The sequence below is a fragment of the Apostichopus japonicus genome, chromosome 2 (assembly GCF_037975245.1).
Source record: "Apostichopus japonicus isolate 1M-3 chromosome 2, ASM3797524v1, whole genome shotgun sequence".
Lineage (NCBI taxonomy): Eukaryota > Metazoa > Echinodermata > Holothuroidea > Aspidochirotida > Stichopodidae > Apostichopus > Apostichopus japonicus.
In genome coordinates, this window is record NC_092562.1 from 16,288,723 (window position 1) to 16,309,742 (window position 21,020).

Sequence of the window (21,020 nt, forward strand, 5' to 3'; positions counted from 1 at the left end):
AGAAGAGTTTTCATTCGAAATCACACGACCATGGTGAAACCTCTTTACCAGATTGACTTTAGGTGTTAATTTGTTCAACATTCCAAATGCATGATATAGACTATGACTTCATGATTGGGGGAGGTTGTAATGTGTCATGATTCAAGTGGATGTAACCGTATATTATAACGCTCATAGACCTTCTGATGAGATGCTAAGCATATATCGTGATACTGATGCAGGGATATGTTGTTATAGTTGCAATGGTGGTTTATGATTCGGTGGGCATTGGCAGTGGTTGGTTTAATTGTTGTTGTCAGTTGCTAAATGGCGTTTTGGTGTTATTGATGGTAGTTATGGTCGCAGTTTTTGTGCTGGTTTCAATCGCTAATGTGGTTATCATTGCGGTTATTGATAGTTGTTATTGGGGGGGTGGGGAAGGATGGTGTTGCTTTAAAGGCAGTGGTGTTGTGTATGCATTAATGGTATGGTTTGTTTAGATAGTTCTTGCAGTGGTTGTTGGTGTTGCATTTGATGTGTAGTCATTTGTAGGGTGGGTGTTTTAGTGGTATTGTTAACAGTTGTCTTTTTTCTTTTTTTTTGTTTGGGGGGGAGTTATTAGGTATCCCTATATCTCTATTGTCTATTCTGCTTGTACTGCTGGTATCAAACTCAAGAATCTGAATGGATAGGTGTGGTTTCAATTATATCATGTTTTGACAATTTTTCTCCAGATTCTGTGAAGATTGTTGCTGTAATTACTCTCGGAGAGGAAGTTGCCCTGCATTCAGCCTTAGTTGGTTTGAATCTCCGTTTTGATGGCAAGAATATCATTGTACAGGTATTAAGAAGATATTTTTCTATTTCATACTTAGATGTAACTTGCATTAGGAATAAGAGCCACATACAATTCCAAGTTGCCACAAAAGATGCCAAAATGCAAAAGATGATGTGCAGAACAAATTTTCAAGGATTTTTTCTGGTTGTCCCTCAGACACTTTTGGTTGTCAGAACAGTAAATCTGATTCCCCCCTACCCCCCTCCCAACGAAACGTATCAAAATATAAAATGACTGAAATGTACACCGTATGAAAGATGTGTAGGTTTGGTGAATAAAGAACCACCACTTTTGGGCCAATAACACTACCCTTTAGGTGGATCGTAGCCGAGGCATACCACTATGTTAATTTTTATTTTATTTCAGTGTCTCCAAAGTGATGGGGTATTTAGTTATACGATGCAAACTGAATTTGATGTTAACTATTTGTCCGCTGTATGACCTCCAAAGTTTCATTTTGTGGCCTCATAGGATCGGACGACCACTTAAAAAAATATACCCTGATATGTATAATTTGGTATTTAAGTAATTTGGTATTTTGCATTGAATGTGCTAAAATGGTGAATTTTGACTACCGAAAATAGGAAGGGGCCTTACCTTAATTTCTGAGGGGACATATCATGCAGTACATATCTGCAATGATAATTCAAAGCGATACTTGGCTCATTTGGCCTCTTGAATACATTTTATATAAAACATAATTGATCCTGCAATTTACTAATACATAAAGGTAGCACATGGAATTTGCATGAAAGTCTGCAAACTAATAATACCTGATTTGCTGAATGAAGTCAAAACAGTGGTAAACATGGTTGGATCATTTGGATTGGAATATTGGTATCTTGTTTTATTTGGCCTGACAGATGTAACTATCTCTTTAATCTGCAAACAACTCTGTTTTGTTACATCGTAAATGTCATGTTTTTCACGATATTTTCTTTTTAAATGTTAATGTTTTCCCGTTTAGGTGTCACCAAAATACCATCGCCATCTTTGTGGTACATGTGGCAGTTTCAATGGCGTTGGTGGCAAGCATGATGGTTTCATCGGTGCCAACAAGACTGTCTATGACCATGGTATCCAGGCAGCTGTCAGTTACCAGAATCTCACAGATAGTTGCACACCATCAGGTACTTCTTAATCTTTCCCTGTATTCCTGGAAACATAGATTAATTCCTAAGACCGGCTGATTGTGTGAATAACGTCGTAACATCTTCCGATACTTAAATGAGCAAACGTGTGAAAGTTCTTTTGCCTATTACATCATGAGAGTCACAGTAGACATTCAATGAAAGTCTGTTGCAATAAATGTCAACAACATTCGTCAAGACATAGGAAATTCCAACCTGGTTTGAATAATCCTTCTGGGCTGAGAATGTTCAAGTGATGAATGGATGGGGCTATTCATGAACTGATTCAACAATCCAGGAGTAAAAAATATACATCTTTCCAGCCAAGAGTATTACTTTCAATACGAATAAGACACTTTCATGCAGTGGTGGATCTAGAATTTCTTGCAAGGAAGGGTCATGAAGACAAGCATCAGTAGTGATCAAAATTAATACTGCTGAAATAGCAGTTATAAGGAAACTCTGGTAAGGTGTGAAGAATGACAACACACACATATGCTAAAAAGTTCTTTTTTTCTCCTCACATGTGAACCTTGTTTGAACAAAGTTTAATGTTTGCAGGTAATGTTTAGCGGGGAAAAAAAGAGTCAGGAGTGCCAGGCTCCTTCTCCAGATCAGCTCAGGTTTTAATCAGCAATTGAACTAAAAGGGTACTAATATTTGTATGGTATATTTTACGTAGCCAGCTGGATAGATAGATAGCTAAATGGGCATCTCAACACAAATGTTCAAGCTAGCAAGATTTTCAGTTATTGACCAACATTAGGTGCAGTCATAGGCCTGCAGTCAGTATACTGTTTAACATTCTCAGCAATATATCAATATGGGTCATGATACCATGACAAGTGTGACACATACCTTAAAGATATTATTTACCAATTTTTCCCCAAAATTTTCTCATTCAAAGTGAAGAAGGAGAAACTCTTGTATCAAACTGAGTATCTAGTGTCTGCTAATCTGAAGAAGGTTCTGTCAGTAATCAAAACAAAAATAAATTAATCACTAAGCAGGACCATTAAACAGGGGAAGCTGTCTACTAACTGATTTTTGTAAAGCTTCCATTCTTTACATTGTATAGCTTCATATTTCATTAATATCCATGATCTTCAAATTGCAAATTGATTATCCATGAAAAAAGGATCAATCGATCAATTAAACCCATTTCTTTAGGTTGGTACTTACATCATGAATATTCATGATCTACACATTGCAATTGATTATTCATGAAGAAAGGATTGATGGATTCACTAACTTTGTTCAATTATTTTGATCTTAAATCCATTTCTTTAGGCTGCAACTTACACTTGGCAACTCTTGCACAGGATGAGTGTACCTCTATCAGCAATTGGCCACAGTGTACCGAATCTTGCAGTAGCTCCACATCTGTCTCTCAAAAGATGAAGATGATCTGCACGATCAACGAGAGGAAATTACGTAGACTGAAGACAAATTCCATACAGACAAGCTGCACCCCTTAGATGAACCAACTCTGATCATAAGAGACTTGCCATCGTTACCATCTCTGCTTCTGTTGCTTTTATGAGTCATCCCTTTGTCTCTTTCTCTAGTATGCTTTTGTTTCTATCTCGATTCTGATGCATTTTTGAAAGCTGAAATTTGATATTCAAAGAAATTTGAGGCATTTTGCAACAATTATTAAGGTTTCTATATCCGATCTGGTTTTAATATATACTTGCTCATCTTTTAAGCTATTAAGATGTTTAATGCTCCTTTGTTTTAAGGCAAAACAATGATGACATCAGCTTCTCTGTTTCAAGTCTAATCCTTGGTTCTAAAACTTATAATTCCTCCTGCTGTATTTATAATTTATTCAATATACCACCACAGCACTGAATTTGCAAAATTTTTCTTTTTTCCTTTGCTGCTATGAAACTTATGGAAATATTCTGCATGGATATTGTGCTTTTATGTTAAATATTACAAAGAATAATAATCAGATTTCAACTGTTTGAAGGAGAAGTCTGCCACAATAAAGCTAGGTATTTACAATTTATCTGTACCTGTAGCAAGCAAGTGCTGCCTAGTATTCCAAAGTAAAGTATAATTTATTTTTTTCCTCTAATTTTTTAATGACATGCCAGCTTTTCTGCTATAATTTAATACCTATTGTTAAAAAAAACACCATTTATGTTTTTGTATTTTACTTCAAAATTTGTGAGAATTAAGAAGAATTAAATCCAATTTTAGATTTTTGTCATTTGGAGCAACAAAAATCAGCAGAAGTTTAACATACTTTAAAAACAATTTATGTGAAGAAAAAATATGTAAGCAAATGCAAGAATGTATCATCTTTACTCAAATTTAAAACATGCAGTAAACCCTGTCCCCCCCCCCCCCCCAGTAATGAAATGTCAAATTTTGCATTTTCTCTTGATAATTTGGAGGTCAATTTGCAGGGAATATGTGCAATGGATTTTCATTATAAAGGTATTTGTTGCTAAATTGATCAATGACCCCTGCCTGGATTTTTATAACCTATAGCGAGACTAGTACAGGGTAAAAGTTGTGTAAAAACAGCAGTTTAAGATAATTTTATTTTAAGATAACAATAACAAAAACTGTTTATCGTGGTCCTAAATTTAAAAGTGATCTTTAGTACTTTATTTTAAAGACCATGCATTGCTTCTGGTGCTTACTGCTTGATTTAAAGTCTGCTGCACTAAAACAAAACATTTATGAAGTAAATTCTGCATATTTTGTCTTTATAGATGGACATTTAATATGATTAATTGCTCATTTCTTATATCCTCTTTTAAACAAATTGACATAAATATATGCAACCAATCTCAACAGTCTCAGTTGTCATTGAATTGTTTGTTTTTGATCTTTATTATATTTTATTGCAATTGAATTATTTAGTTTGATTTTAACTTTAGGTCCTTGCTAAGTCAAACATGCAAGGGCTATTACTGCAGACAGCTGTCTATAGTGAAGCAAGATTGCAAGAGTCCATGATGTGGGTGCATAACCAGTTTTATTGGGAGGGAGAGAGTTTGAAGTACCTCACTATGCACCTTGCTAAATGGTAATTTATAGTCAACTGGTGTGTTGGGGATATATCAGAGTATGGGGGGGGGGGGTGGGGGGGAGAGAGGGAGGAAGGGGTTTTGACCTCATCTACCCTGTGTGGCTTTGCAGTTGGTATCTTTTGAATTTCATCTACATCAAGGTGTAACATAAATGTGCCATAATCAAATGCAACCCCTAATAATTCTGATAGCTGGGACAAAATAATAGTTCAAAGAAATTGTTATACATGTCCATCAATGTTTGGTTAGATATTGGTTACATATCAATCTTATTACACATATCTGACATATGTAAAGCAACACAGCTAGCATTATATTTAACACTGGCATTCTGATTGGAGTTACAACAAAATTAAACATGCATCCAATTAAGTGTATTGATTGTTAAAAAACAAAGAATGGGAAATCTTGTATTGTTGTTTGACATTTATGTTGCTCTCAATAGGGTAAAGAATAATATGTTAGTGATATGGTGAACATTTTGAGATACCTTTACACCCAAGATGGAGCCTGGGCACAAAAAAAGAAGAAATTTAATATATACATATATATATATGTATACATATATACATACATAAATATATATGTTTATACAGATAGTGGAACCAGAGAATGCAGAATTACATATCCTGCATTCTAATAACAAGCTTTCCTGGAGTGGAGTTGCTCAAAAGCAAATAGGACCTTGCATACCATGTAACCAGGGATCACACCCCATCTCAAAAATTTAAGGAAATAAAGGTAGGAAATTAACAGCAACTGAAGAAGAATTGCAGGCTACGAAAGATTTTGTTTCATTCACATGGCTATCTACCTGCTGATAGTCATCAAAATGCTTCTTTCTGTGTGAGAAATCTTAACATTTTTAAAATCTATAACAGGCATAACATTTAGAAGCAAGAATATCCTAGAGTTATCAAATTTTTTATGTTCACAATAGTTGATCAGTTCTTTAAACTAATAACTTGGCAATTGGTATAGCGTCCAGGTTAAATTCATAGTTCATTAACAACATTTTCAATGTATTTCTTTGTATAATGCACCCAAGGAAACTCTAAACTGGTCCAGTTCTAGCTCTAGTTTGGCAATGCGGTCTAAGGTAGCAAAGAGCTCCTGTAGTTTGTCCTGCAGCTGTTTACCGTTCCGTTCATAGAGAACAAAAACGTTTTGTTCCACCATGCTGTATGCATTGGAAGCCTGTAAAAGAAAAGAAATTTCAGTTTGTAAGAGACAGTAGCTACAAAAGTAGATAATACGGGCAACTGATATGGAAGTGTAACTGTGCCACCACAAGCAGGTTAAAATATGGTCACCAACTAGGTTGGTAAAATAAATGCACCTTGCACATAACAGACAAGTACTAACCCCATCCTCTTTTCCACCTCTCCCCTCCCCCAATAATCCCACCCAAAAAATAGGTAAAACAGTATAATTTATCCCTCCAAAAAATGTTCACTTACCTGAATTTCCAAGGCCTTTTTATATTCACCGAGAAGAGCGGTGTCCCGCTTTCGTTTCGCATTTACTTCATCAATTAACATTTGAGCCTGTTCATTTAACATTTCCCTAGACGAAGACGATGATGTCGATGCTGATTGAGATTGTGTTACGTTTACATTGGCCTTGACACCCGTTTCATTTGTAATGGGATTCACATCTGGGCAAGCACCAGGCGGGTCTTCCGTTAGCCCCACTGCTTGGCTCTCCCTATGAAATAATCAATTAAGTTATTAAATTCTGGGTCATGCATGCAGATATGAAATAATATTTTCTTTAATCTTTTAATTAAAGCAGCTTGGTTATAATAAGGTGCAATAAAATCCAATGGCATCAGCAGGTTATAGGGCGGTGCCATTTTTTCTTCTTCTGGAAAGCATAAACATATATCATTAACTTTGCCACTTTTTCACACTTCACGGGCTGGAATTTTCTAATTTTGTGTTGTTCTTTGCACACATTGTGAAAATTAAACGGAAACCTGCATCACTGAGTGGCTAATGAATTTTGTTTTCATTTGTACCCTTGTGCTCTTCAACTTTTCCACATATGTGCCATTGATCCTCCTCCCAACCCTCCTCCCCTCCCCCTCCCTCTCCCCTTATTGCTAGCTATACTGATGGGCTTTATCTACACCAATTGCTCGCACCAAATCCATTTCCAAACTGCAGGGGTAACTAATCTGCATGCACAGCTATAAAATTTATGCTCTTATTAATGTTTGGACATGTTAATGTGAAAAATTTTTGTTGGTTAAAAATATTAATAACAATAACAGAAGAGGTTTACCGTAAATTTACTTATCTTTGAAGTTCAATGCAGATTAAGCAATTATTTATGTTTGGGCATGTTAATGCAAAACATATTGTTGGTAAAAATAATAACTACAACGGAAGAGGTTTTACTTTAAGTTTACTTCTCATTGAAGTTCAATGCAGATTAGCACTTACTTATGTTTGGGCATGTTAATGTGAAACATATTGTTGGTAAAGAAAAATTAATAACAATAACAGAAGAAGTTTTACTGTAAATTTACTTCTCTTTGAAGTTCAATGCAGATGAATGAAGCAATACATTGAGATATACTGTAGTACATGGTATTGCTTACCTATGCGTAGATTCTATCTGTGAAATGTCATCAACGTTTTCTTTTGAAGGCTCTTCTTGTTCAATAAGAAGCACATCTTTCTCATGTTTGTGCTGACTCTGCTCTGAAGACAATTCCATTGCACAAGTTGATACTTTTGTGGCTGAAAAGTGTGAAAATGCAAAATATGCACTGTTATATTTTCTTTGTTTATACATCATTTGAATTTGATACTGTGTTATCATGAAACTTCTGTACAAATAAAGAATTGGCAACAGGGTTTAACCTTAAACAGATGATACATGTACATTCAAATTAGAAAGCTTTTCTGCACAAGCATTATGTCAGTGACGACCCATCCTGAAATAGTTACTAACCTATTATTTGAAATCATTCGTAGAAATGGTCCCAATAATTTCGGTTAGCAAATGGTAAAGAGAAAGATATCTGATAAGAAAGTGTATTATGTATATATATATATATATATACACAATATATATACAACATATATACAATCAAAGTTAACTAGTTGACAATATCAATATTCAATGCTAATTTTTTTAATTTCACTAATCCAAAGAAAAGCAATATCTCCCTCATTCATCTTATAAAGATGAATACTGATTAACACAGTTATCATCCAAGGGAACAAAATATTTTAAATTTTGCTGCTTTCTAAGTATCTTGTGACTCAAAAACAAATTAGTTCCGTCAGGTGGCAACATAGAAACATAAGCATTAACACAAAAACGGGAGAGGGAATAATGGAGGCTGAATGACTTGCATGTTTAAAGAGAATGCTAAATGTGCAAGATCTTGCAATGTTAATACCATTGTCTAGTGTAAAAAAGTCTGTCACATTTAAAAAAATCCACCAGCAATTAGTATCAACTAACTGTCAACACTTTCATCATAGAATTAGCCAACTGAACGTAGCCTAGGCGTTTACTTTTTTGTATGAAAATTGTGTTCCTTACACTAGCCTACAGTGTAATTATAACTCTTGAGACTGATTAGGAGAGTGTGAAGTGCATAAGCTAGGCATAACTATCAGTCTATGATTTTTAACTTTCTTTAAATAAATGAATGTAAAATTATCAGTTCCTGGGAAATAAATACTTTCATAGCAATGATAAAATCTAAAATAAAATTTGCTACTGTTGTTAGTGTTACTACTAGGCAGTAGCCTAGGCCTAACTGTTATTAACTTACGCCTAGGACTTGAGTATGACCTAACGTTCGATATTTCTATTAGTACTGCCATACTTGTCCAGTTTAGGCCCTCTATATCGAAACGAATAAAAATCAAGCTTATAGTTGTAATCAATTTGCAAAACATTTAAGCTTAGGACCTAGCTTGCATTAGCACCTGTTCGCCTCAGTTAGGCTAGGCCCTTGGTGCAGTTCTAACAACGTTAGGAACGTTAACGCTGACCCCGGCCATTGTCGAGTCAGGCCTTGTATATGTAAAGAAGGTACATGAGCCAATAAAAAAAAATCATGTCATCCAATTTATCAGAGGGGTCAAAGCATAGTTTACCAATGAAACCGTACTGATGCTGTAATGTGCAAAGTCGGTATCTTGTCCCGAGAAGGTACAAGTTGGCCTAACTTCGGCAAATTTTACCAAGCCAAAGGTTATCTGTTAGATTAGTTGTTTCACCTACCTTTCAGACTACTGCCAAAGATTGCATGCTGAACGGAATCGGAAAACAGTACATATGCCGGTCGTTTTGTGCAAGAGCGGATGAAACGGCCTGACGTACGGAAGCCGAGATATCGTGTTAGAATGACATGTTATCAGTTACAAGTTACAGTAACAAAATTCCGACAAAAATTAGATTTTGTCCAGTCACCGAGTTATGCTAACTTGACATGTTCAAAAAAAAAATCACTTTTGCCGAGTGACAGTCTGTTACTTGCCCCCCCCCCCCCCCCCACAAAATCGCATTTTTGTCGAGATATTATGGTATTCTAACACGGTATCTCGTCATCTCTCATGCCCCTTCTGGCTTCCGTACTAACCGTGTATTTTCTGTCCACGAAAAGTGAGCCCTGACAAGGCCGTACGTAGGTCGGTTAGTTAGAGGTTGTAGCAGATGCATTCTTTTGGCTAATAACAACATTAATGCTTTATTTGCTTGGAAAAAAAGAGTAACTTGTAAAAGTGCGAAAGAACACTTAAGTTACGAAAAATTATGAAAGATATATATTCGAATTTGGAATTGCGTGTCAAACTTTTCTTTATGGCCTACAATTCTTGATGAAACAAACCCAGCCGTGCAACATCCTTGGTATGTGATAGAGATAATGTGAGAAAGAACGTCTCGAAACAGCTAAGAACAAAATCTTATTATCTATTATGTATTTGTAGATATTTGATATCGTAATACATCCAAACCACCGGGCTGACATAATTTATAACACATGTACATACGCAAAGTCGTAACTAACAATTGTAGTTGAAATTATGGAAATAATAGCATCATGTTTCATCAAGCCCTCTTAGAGAAAGAACATTTTCTCAAAGGTGGTGGGAACCTCGCCCCGAACTGACGTAAGCAAAATTTTGTACCCCCACCTCTAACACATCAAATTCGTAACTTGTGGGTATAACGTAATGATGCATGGTGATATGAAAAGACATATTTCAGTACATGCTTTAAACTGACATTCCCTGACTCTTAAAACGCAAACAAAGTTTGGCTGTTCCATATTCACACCACTCTGAACAGTGAGATCGTCGGCGAGCTGGCTGAGGTGTGTTTAAATTTAACGTATTGTAGAGGACATCGTTGACAAAATTAACTGAATCTTGAGGCTTTGAGTTCAAAATGCAAATTTGATAACTGTATTGAATCGGAATCGATTAAATGATTACTGGTATAGACACACCTGGCTGCCTGGTCTGGGTACCTTAAGTCCAAATCCGAGTCCATATGTCCACAGTGGCGTTCACGGGATTTCCCCGAATGAGTGAGGTATAGGAGCATGGCATTTTATGGAAGCCTTGCACGAATGATTTTATAAGGATAGAGTGTGACCCCTGGGGTAATTGAAGTGGCCCATCTAGGGGATCCGGGGTCCTTCCCCAGAAAAGAAAAAGAAAAGCTTAGACGTCAAATAATGCATTTTAGACTACAATGGTGTAAGTATTATTAGCTCTTTCCCAGCCTATTCTAAAAAAATCACCTCATGCACTGACGATTGCTTGAGTCTTTGTGCAAGACACTGGCACGTGTGAAAAGGGAACCTGAGTCGTGACTCGAGTACTTTGACCCTGACACCACCAGTAGGCTATACGGTACTGTTAATAAAGGAACTATATATGTTCAGCGATGTGTAACATAATTTTCAAATATTGTAAATATAAGGTGATTTTTAAACTTCCTCGTTAACAGAAGTAATAATCTATCGCCCTGACACTTCATATAGCCTACTGCGTATCATTTATAGTTTGGATCAAGCGCCGTTGTTGCAAGTTCTGCAGATTTGTATTAACACGCAGTTCCGTTTGAGTGGAGGATTCTATGAATTATGATTCGTGGGAAACTTATCAAAGCTTATCTTCTCTGCCTTGTTTTATCTTTCAATTTTATCTTTGAGAAGTCATTCGTGAAGTCCAGTTCATGTAGCAGGAAAGGTAAGCTGTGCCACTTGTATCGAACAATGCTATAGTTACGTTTTGGGGAGTCATATTTTGTAGTATGTATATGTATATGTGTATATATATATTTATATATATATATATATATATATATATATATACATATACATATATATATATATATATATATATATATATATATATATAAATAATCGTTAAATTCAAACAGAGCCCCGTCACTGACGTTTTCATTATCATCATCGTCATCATTATATCGTCGTCGTCAAATAAATTGTTAAATAACGACTATAAAAAAAAGAAATGAGAGAGCCAGGTTCAATGCAACTTTGTTCATTTCGTTTTCTTGATTGCAGATAAGATTAAGATGACTGTAATGTCATTTATGTCACAAGATTCGGCTTCTTTTATCAGCGAACCTCATCCACACTTTGAATGTTATCTTGGAAAACCAGACGGAGACGCGGCTGTGTCAGCAGTTAGAGGGTATGATACCCGGACAATTGCTTCGGGTGATATCCCTCTTCACCCTGAACCTTCAGTGGATGACATGTTGATTTCTGGTCTACCCTCTTCGAACGTAACTGGTTTCAATGTTTCCTTGATTCCAGTAATGAACAATGCATTTGGTGTTTATAATTGTACAGCGGTGAAAGCTGACAGAGACGATACAACTATTATGGTTATCTTCCTACATGCTGACCGTAAGTTACACTTTCTGATTAGGATACAAAACTAGTATTTTCCAGGCTTTAAATTGAACGTCTACAGAGGCGTCTTCATATGAGGAAGGTAAGACTACATCATGCTTTCATCCGTGCCCCGCCCACCTCCTCCCGATCACTCAAGTTATCGCCAGACCTATATGTATATACGTATGTAAATTGACGACACTGAAACGGCAAAAAGTGTGTTGTGAAGTTGATGACAGTCAGATTTATCACGTATCAGTTAATGTTCTTAATGTGTTAACAGATGCATATGAGTATAAAAATGAATCAAAACGAGAACAGCATGGCCAATTTAAGTTCCTTCTCGAAGAATGCAAACTGCTAGAATTATTACATTGCTTACTAGAGACTTGCTACGAAATCGATTTCAAAACTTTACTCATTTAAATCATTTAGATTTTCTGTATGTTGGGTTTTGATTCTATGGATTAAGTTGTTAACGACGTATTCGTCGTTTTAGCAGTGAAATCATCACGTCAGATGATCTATATGTAAAGCCATATTATAATGTTTTCTCCAGACAAGGAAATTGATAATGAATCGACCTGAAAATATAGTGACTAGTTCGTTCTGCCTGTATGTTTACTACACAAGAAGAACACTCCCCCGCTGCCCCGAAAGAAATACTCTTCGCGAAGATGACACGTCTAATTATAGCAATACTCCAATCATAAAAACTATATGGATATTTATATTCATGCGGCGCTCTCATTTACATCCCATGCCGTCTCGTTTATTTTGACCGTTATGCTTGCTATGAACATATGCTTCATATATAACCAAATACTCACGGTATAGTTATATTAATTAAAACCAGCAAAATGAAATGTGACTGAACATAATATTGAACACCCTGCAGCCTACGTCGTCCCCGTGGATGGGCAACATACCCAGACAGTGAATGATGGAGATCTAGGAGTTGTTCTCGATATGGAATGGTCGTTCACTGGTTTTGATCCAAGATGGAGGGTCAATGGATCTTTGCCTATTGATACCAATGAAGACTATGACATCATCAGCAATAGAGGAGCTCGTGCTGAAGATAATGGTCTCTACGAGGGCCATCCGAGGACGATCAGAAACGACGGACGTCATGTGCTACGCAGGCTGATTGTTCGAGGTAAGGATCAGTGACGTGTTCAGGGTCTAGTTTAGTAGAAAAAAAAAGGATCAGGAGGGACACTTAAGTCCCCATCAAGGACCCTATAGAGAGAAAAAAAAACTGAAGACACAAACACTCAGACCCGATTACAATGCTTAAAGTGCTAGTCCAAAGCATTCTTAAACCCATTGACACTATACTTGCAAGTACAACTTTCTCAGGCAAACCATTCCACTCATTCACAACCGTATTAGAACAAGTTATGCCGAATATTAATCCTACTATGTGACTTTTGGAGTTTAAGACAATGACCTCTAGTACAACTACTGTTAGCAAACATGAAAAAGTCGGTAAAGGATAAATTGTCGAAACCATACACAATCTTGAAAACCTGGATCAAGTCCCCAGGGTGCTTTTAAAGGTGTGAGGGGAGGCTTAATTTTCCCTACTTATTAAAGAAGGGGAATGCATGAACCTAACTTCTGAATGGCCGTTCTGGTCCGGAGGGAGAAGTCTAACTATTCATCATAGACCGAAAGTTTGCCCATGCCTGACGATCGGGCTACGGCGGGGAAGGGAGAATCATCAACTCTCCTCCAATTGGAGTACGTAACTGGCAACATTTATTGTCTTAGACTGATTTTGTATGCATTTCGTCACTTATCACTTCATGTATCAGACCATGTAGAAAGAGGATCGAGGGATCAGGGATAGGGCAGCAATCTCCCGGAGGAAGATTCGTGGGAAATGACTTTGATTTCCGAGAAATTCGCAAAAATTAGCTCAAAACGTTCTGAGAAAATTAATCCTATGTGCATGCTTTCTATACCACAATTTCCATTGCGATGAAGTATTTGAATATGAATGTAACAAATTGGGCACTTTCAGTTTATCAAGACAGCGTACTTTCATTACGAAAAAGAACACCTTTACAAAATGGTAAAAATACCCTTTTCATAAACGAAAAGGAGCAGTTCTAAGTTATGTAAAGAAATCTTTGGAATGCAACCTGTTAAACCAAACTTGGTGATTATGCATGCATGGGGTCGGCTTGAAAGTGCAGCCCTAAATGTTCACATTTCTTTATTACTTCTGATAACTCAGCCCAAATATGATATCTTTCAGTGATTCTTCTGTTCCAACATATACATAATTTAGAGAGTGCTTTGCAAACATTTTTTTGAGAAGCCTTTCACCGATGTGATTCTTTCATATATAAAGATATCACACTTCTTTATTCTATAATTTCCCCTAATATTGTTTCCCTCTATTGGTACAACAGATTGTAAGTCGGGTAAATGGGGTGCACCCGGCTGTACTGGTATCTGTGATAATTGCTACAATGGAGGAGTTTGCGATGACGAGACAGGGAATTGCATCTGTCCTCCTGGATTCATGGGGCCAAATTGCCTTTCAGGTTTGTACACAAGGGAGTTGGTATCGGGCGAGAGAGGTGGAGAGAGAGAGAGGTGGAGAAAGAGAGAAGGTTGGGGGGGGGGGCGGTTAACGGGTATTTATCCACTTTTAAGATCGTGCTTGAAATCGAGTCAAACAAGGCTCAGCTTCCGCAGTCTTCGCCCAATCTAGGGCTCTTTCTTCTTGGTAACTCCTGTAGCCCTCCCACAAGTAATATTTTACCCCGTTCCTATCAATTATTACCCTCCAACACCCCTGTTATCTGTCACCCATCTAGGATTTACATTGAGTGCACGAGGGCTTTGACTACACTGCATGCTCACATATGATCTCGATAACAAAAGAAAAGAGACAAAAGAAATTCCTCTTTATGTATATATGTGATGTTGATTAGGTTTCTACAATACATAATTATATCAAAGATGGCGGAGAAACTATACTAAATATCTTGTTTTGTTGTTTAAGTTTATTTTAATCTTCGAAAATCATATTGAAAATGATGATGAAATATGGAGAAAAAAAATATTGAAAAAATTCGAATTGCATCTATTCTTTTTGTCCTTTTTAGTATGTGGCCCAAATAAATTCGGTTATTCTTGTGAATTTGAATGTGTCAAAGGAGGATCAGATGATAGTTGCCAAGGGAGACAGTTTTGTCTTGTGGATCCATTTGGTTGCAGATGTAATACAGGATTCAAGAATCTCAACTGTTCAGTCTGTAAGCTTGCTCGTATCGTTACGTTTAACTGATAATCGTATCTCACCAATGTACTATAAGTATAGCAATATCCTGCAAGGGGGGAGGGGGAAGGGAAGGGGGAGGGGTGGTGGATGGGTATATCTGTAAACGTGCGACAATTACAGATTATATGGCACATGAACTATACATACAATGAAATACTATTGTGTATTTTTCAATGTCCTGACTTTAAGAGATTGCGCTATTAGTCACTATATGTAATATGTATATGTTTTAACTGTCACGTCATTTGGGAGGAAACGATCTTAACAAAGGAGTAATTAAAGTCAGTGGTGAAATAAATTGAGTGCTTTAAAAACGTAATATAACATTTTCTCGATTCTCAGCATGTGATCCAAATAAATATGGGGCTGGTTGTCTCCAAGATTGCCACTGTCAGAATGAAAGCAGCTGTGATAGATTTACGGGTGAATGTGATTCCAAAGGTTGCTTGGCCGGATGGAGTGGAGATAATTGTCAGAGTGAGTGCAACATTTATTGATTCACCCAGTGCCGCCTTCGCAAGTGGGGATTCGATGTGGATAATTAATCACCCCCCCCCCCCCAAAAAAAAAAATCCTTTCGTATATTCTAACATACTGATTACCGTTAAGTCAATAAAATATGAAGTTGAACTGAATCTTAGGCAGATCAAGCCCTTTATGATTTACGATTCTAAATTCGGAAAAGGAATGAAGCATCTACTTTGGTTTGTCCAACTACGATATGTTTAAGGCACATCCGCGACATACTGTGTACACATTTTCAAACATTCACACATATACCCATGTTCATTTCGGAGCATGCGCATAATATATATATATATATATATATATATATATATATATATATATATATATATATATATATATATATATATATATATATATATATGTAAATATTTTCTGCGACGATACCGTATGGGAGACTTGACTTACTACAACCAGTCTAGTTCCTGTTAGGCTTCCTATAGCTAATGGTATGCACGTTATGCAGTATGCATTTGTTCACCTTAATTGTTAAAATGCTTGAGTAGGCGAAGGGGGGGGGGGGGAAGAAACAGGATATAATGGTGTACACCCACACACACACACACACACAATGCGAGTGCTTTGTGTAGATACAAAGTATTTTGATCTGGTTTAGTCAACCAAAGATTGTCACTGATGACAACAATATAATTATCGTGTACACAATATAATCAAAGTTATATTATAAAATTGTATACGATATAATGCAATAGTGTTAAGAAAATATGTCGCAAACACTGGCTTCACAAATACGTAAAAGAAACCCCCAAAGTGTCCCGTTAAGATCCCCATAATGCTATATAGTTCCTGCTTGTCTCTGCTTGTCCCCGAGTTCCTGCTTGCATGAGGATCTAAAATACACACATACATATACACACCCACACGCAGATTCACACATACACGCATATAGACTCAGCACAGTATATAGTGTACAAATTATAATGTGTACATAAGTATGTACCGCAGCACGCGATGACCGTTATTAGATCAGTCACAAAATTGTTGTACGTCTTGACATGAACTCATCGGTTCGTGTTGCTATGCCAAATTTGGACGCAGACGCAGTATGCCCATGCGTGAGATCGTTATGCTATACAACGTAGTGTAGTTCAATGTATAGCCAAATTATCATCATATTCTTATTTTATTTGCGCATAAATTTCAGGCTTTCAAACTATAAAAGTAAAGAACAACGGGGTACCCTTTCGAGACAATAATTGTTGGTTATTTGCCTTTTTCAAGTTTTTATTAAATTGTAACATTCTGAGATGAAAGTTCATGTTTATTTAATGCTTTGTAGAAATGAACAGTGTTAATCAACGGTCTACCGTGCGTTTATAGCAGGATTATGCACTCAAGGGGGTATAACCCTATCGCTGAATGCACGAGGCCGTCTAGGCCGAGTGCAAAGCTTGAGTTATAACCTCATTCGTTCCTGTTTACTCATACAGAGATGTGTTTTGTGTTCAAGTTTTCATTCGCTCGAATGTGCCAATTTTTTTATTCCCTCAGATTGTCACTGAGGCTGAATGCATAATGAAGCATTAAAGTGCGTCTTTTGTGATAATAAAAGTCTATTTTCCTACGTTTGTGATAAAAAGTGTTGTTATGTTATTTAAAAGGTTTATGTTTGCCCCCTCAAACAGAGACTCATTTCACACTGGCCCTCGGGGAGTCAGACGGGGGAAACCTCCCGATTGAAAAGAGTTGCGAGGGAGCAGGAGTATGTCTCTGCCCCCGCTTCACTGTTCTTACTATGGATGTATTCCACGACATTGATGTATAGCAATCAGCTGGATCGCTCATTGCAAGAGAATGCCAAGAAAGCAATTAGATCCATCATCAGTTTCACATATCTCAAAATAAGTCAAAAGTAAATCTGTTTTCAAAGTTCTATGAAGAAAATGGATATAAAACGTTGAAATACCGACATGAAAAGTTAACGTTTCTAGATAAAGTTCTAACTTTGGCAGGATTTGAAATTTTGAGCTAAAAAACGCTCGAAATTTCCATGAACCATATTGGTCACTGTAGCATCTTTGAAACTGCACCCCCACACACGAATTGTATGGCCCACTGTAATCGATGGAGTTACAGACATCATCAAATCGTGCGATTCAATTAGTTAGTTTTGATGTTTCGTTGTGCGATTGAGGCATTTTCACCGGAGAATGTTCCAGATTAGTTTATATCTCACTTCCGATGTATAATGTGATGTAATGGGAAGTATACCGAGATATGCAAATACATTACTTCCCTGTATTTCTATTGGTAGACCGCATGCGTGCAATAAACAGTATTATACAACACCTAATTATATTCCGGCCATTTGATTGGTCAATTGCTCGTTGATTGCATGCAAAATCCGCTCTATTGCACGCTATGATGATAGAACTATGTGTTATACTTTTTTGATAGCACTTTTTTCAATGGTAAGAGAGCAGCGAAACCGGTCTGTTCAAAACAATCTGTTGCATGAGTGCATTTTACATCCAATTATATCCAAATTTGAAGGTGTTGTATAAAACAAATAATGAATGGTTTCCATTCGTGCAATAGTGCAAATATTTCAGTCGTTGAAAGATGTAATTTGTTCCATTCAACTCGGCTGCGCCTCGTTGAATGGAACATTCCATCTTTCAACTCATGAAATATTTGCACTATTGCACTCACAACCATTCATTATTTGTATACTATAAAGTTTTACTGTAAGTAATGTAAACTTAATATTTGAACGCTAATTATTTTATCCTAGTTCCTGATGTTTGTATGGACGGTTACTATGGAACCCAGTGTACAAGTCAATGTCTGTGCTATATGGATGCTCCTTGTGATAAAACAACAGGAAGATGCCCAAAAGACATGTGTTCTCCAGGTTCCGTACTGGATACAACCACCCAAACTTGTCAACGTAAGTATTTTTGTTGTTGAGAAAACGTAACCACGATACAGAACATGCATATAGTAATGGGTTCCTGAGCTATCATGACCAGTGATGGTTTTACCTAACAAATTTGTTATATATTATATCTATTTTAGAACAATTCGACTTTTGTCAATCAAATTTTCGTTGTATAGGCTACTATCTGATTTTACAGGGTGTTCTGCTGGCATTTTTGGAGATTCATGTACGAGAGAGTGTCACTGTGCGTCAGATGCCTGCGATAGTGTCACGGGAGAATGCGTTGGTTGCTGCAAACGTCAGTGGCTTGATCAAACTAATGTTAGATGCCAGGAAGGTAAGAGACTTGTTTTGTTTTCTTGAAGTCTGTCAAAACACCCGATAGTCATAGATAGTACAGTAACAGTTTCATGTTCCACAACCGTGCATCAGTAACAACTGCTCTCTGTTCGTAACACGGTAACATCAGGCGCGTATCCAGGATTTTCAAACCCGGGGGGCGCGAATTACTATCTAAGCGGAGCGCCACCATCGGTTGGCGCGCAGCGTACAAGAAAATTTCTTGTTTTGAAACCCCCCCAGATCACCGGAAACGGCACTTCTCGGGCTTGAAATGACCAACCAGATGTACACTTTTTGCCTGAGAACCAGGTATTTCCTAATAGTTTTTTTTCCATCCATAACCTTTTTGAAGTTTGTCAACCCGTCTCACATCATGTTCGACCTGATGGCATCTCCTGTGGGTCTTTGCTTTTGTAGGTGATTCTACGTCGCGGCCCACAATACCCGTCAGCCCCACTTTTCAAGGTTTTAAGCCCCATATTTGTTCCGAATTTGAAAATTCACATTTCTCGTGAATAAACTCACTTGAAAACATACCCATAATGTTGTACAAAATTTCATCTATGGACAACCAATATAGAAAAACTTCCTTGAACCCCTAACAGACCGGTCAAAATTGCACGAGTAGAGGGAAGTGTGATGCAGAATGTTGGTCATAAATTGTCGAAAATTCAGACACAGTTAATTTATTGGTGTACAAACATTAAAACCTCTTATAACGGCTATTATAAAACTTGGTTGAAGGAAATGAAAAAATAGCAGATATTTCCTTCAACCGAACACTACACACATAGGCGTAGGAGGCGCGGCGGCAGTGGCGGAGCTAGGGGTATTGGTCAGGAGTGGCGAGAATGGTCTGTAGGAGCGCTTTCGACACTATCTAAGCGGAGCGCCACCACTGGTTGGCGCGTAGCGTACAGAAAATTTTGAATAAAGATACTCCCTAGATCGCCGGAAATGACCCTTTCCGGGCCTGGCTAATTTGCAGATAAACGAAGAATAAGGTGTCATCGCCAAATTACAGCAACAAAATGTGAGAAATGTCAATAAGTAGATGAGAGCGCAATAAAAAAGTCAATAATCACGAATAAGTAAAAAGTGGTAAAGAGCTGAAAAAGGCGCCAGCAGTCCATTTGAGTCCGTCAGGGGGGCATCCACCCACCCCCCCCCCCGACCGAATGGACGCTCCGCCACTGCGCGGCGGGGGTGCAGCCCCTAATTCGCCATTACTAATGTAAAAGAGAGTTTTGACATAATTGGACCTCAATGCTTTTTATACATCTACATGAGACATGTCGTTGTTTACATTAGCATCCCGCGAAATACTGCGCAATTTGAGCGGACCGTACGGTACATGATGGCATGCGATGTAATAACCGATGCTTGCTTATATGATATTGACATGAACACGTTGAACGCGCGCTTTGCGCGCGAAAATTTTTGGTTATTTTTTCAGGCAAGTCGGACAGTTTTGAGGCTTTTTATCGTAGAACGCCATTTTCATGCTCACTGATATGATGTGATATCTGCTGTTTGCGTTACAAATTCGAACAGGCGCGTAGCGAGGAATTTGCCAAGGGAGGGGCGAAGCCTGTAGGCAAATTATCTAAGCGTAGCGCCACCATAGGTTGGCGCGAAGCGTACAAGAAAATTTTGGCCGAAAATGCCTCCCAGATCGCTGGAAATGGCACTACCCAGGACCATTTGTTAGCGCGAAGCGTACAAGCAAATTTTGGCCGAAAATGTCTCCCAGATCGCTGGAAATGACACTTCCCAGGTCTTGTAAGTTGCCTCTAAGCACTTTCTATTTTGAAATTACTTAGCGATATCATTTAAAAAAAATGCTGAATGGGGGGGGCGGGCGGTCGCCCCCATCCCAAAATGCGTCATGTTCCCCGACGACACGGTCGAGTTCGAGACCAGCCACAGTTGGTTTCATAGCACAATTCTACACACGCGTTATGATAGACCATATATAGTACATATATAGATCATTAGTGAGAGAGGAAAATGGAAACGTCAAAAAATGGAGTTGTCGGTGTAAGGGGTAGG

General features: G+C 37.5%; 3 protein-coding genes across 6 annotated transcripts in view; 2 read left to right on the forward strand and 1 right to left on the reverse strand.

Moving 5' to 3' along the window:
- LOC139979853 (vitellogenin-5-like) overlaps nucleotides 1-4,758 on the forward strand; it is a 47,113-nt gene extending 42,355 nt beyond the window's left edge. For both annotated transcript variants that reach the window (XM_071991009.1, XM_071991016.1), the window contains exons 31-33: nucleotides 714-820; nucleotides 1,785-1,947; nucleotides 3,238-4,758. In XM_071991009.1, coding sequence (XP_071847110.1) covers nucleotides 714-820; nucleotides 1,785-1,947; nucleotides 3,238-3,425 — 458 coding nt within the window. In that variant the 3' untranslated portion in view covers nucleotides 3,426-4,758. The remainder of the gene's footprint in view (nucleotides 1-713; nucleotides 821-1,784; nucleotides 1,948-3,237) is intronic.
- Nucleotides 4,759-5,069: 311 nt separating this feature from the next.
- On the reverse strand, nucleotides 5,070-9,394 carry LOC139979987 (synaptonemal complex central element protein 2-like). Of its 3 annotated transcripts, none has more exons than XM_071991312.1 (4): nucleotides 9,249-9,394; nucleotides 7,603-7,744; nucleotides 6,458-6,704; nucleotides 5,070-6,194 (listed from the first exon to the last, which is right to left on the reverse strand). In XM_071991312.1, exons 2-4 carry the CDS (start codon nucleotides 7,719-7,721, stop codon nucleotides 6,015-6,017), a joined length of 546 nt encoding a protein of 181 aa, XP_071847413.1. In that variant the 5' UTR covers nucleotides 7,722-7,744; nucleotides 9,249-9,394; the 3' UTR covers nucleotides 5,070-6,014. The 3 variants fall into 3 exon arrangements, with proteins under 3 accessions (XP_071847413.1, XP_071847419.1, XP_071847403.1); XM_071991318.1 differs by lacking the exon at nucleotides 9,249-9,394 and adding an exon at nucleotides 8,951-9,100; XM_071991302.1 differs by having other exon boundaries at nucleotides 5,071-6,194; nucleotides 9,122-9,263.
- Nucleotides 9,395-10,960: 1,566 nt separating this feature from the next.
- Nucleotides 10,961-21,020, forward strand: part of LOC139979861 (uncharacterized) — a 34,146-nt gene continuing 24,086 nt past the window's right edge. Inside the window, exons 1-8 of the mRNA XM_071991029.1 lie at nucleotides 10,961-11,224; nucleotides 11,563-11,910; nucleotides 12,797-13,057; nucleotides 14,322-14,456; nucleotides 15,024-15,173; nucleotides 15,542-15,676; nucleotides 18,480-18,635; nucleotides 18,823-18,963. Of these exons, the coding sequence (XP_071847130.1) occupies nucleotides 11,119-11,224; nucleotides 11,563-11,910; nucleotides 12,797-13,057; nucleotides 14,322-14,456; nucleotides 15,024-15,173; nucleotides 15,542-15,676; nucleotides 18,480-18,635; nucleotides 18,823-18,963 (1,432 nt within the window). The 5' untranslated portion in view covers nucleotides 10,961-11,118. The remainder of the gene's footprint in view (nucleotides 11,225-11,562; nucleotides 11,911-12,796; nucleotides 13,058-14,321; nucleotides 14,457-15,023; nucleotides 15,174-15,541; nucleotides 15,677-18,479; nucleotides 18,636-18,822; nucleotides 18,964-21,020) is intronic.

What these genes read in the sequence shown, in the direction of transcription:
- LOC139979987 (XM_071991312.1), bottom strand. Translation starts at nt 7,721, where the DNA reads ATGGAATTGTCTTCAGAGCAGAGTCAGCACAAACATGAGAAAGATGTG. An exon ending in CAGATAGAATCTACGCATAG is followed by an intron (nt 6,705 to 7,602) that starts GTAAGCAATACC and finishes ATTATTTCATAG; the next exon opens with GGAGAGCCAAGCAGTGGGGC. An exon ending in AAAAGGCCTTGGAAATTCAG is followed by an intron (nt 6,195 to 6,457) that starts GTAAGTGAACAT and finishes TTTCTTTTACAG; the next exon opens with GCTTCCAATGCATACAGCAT.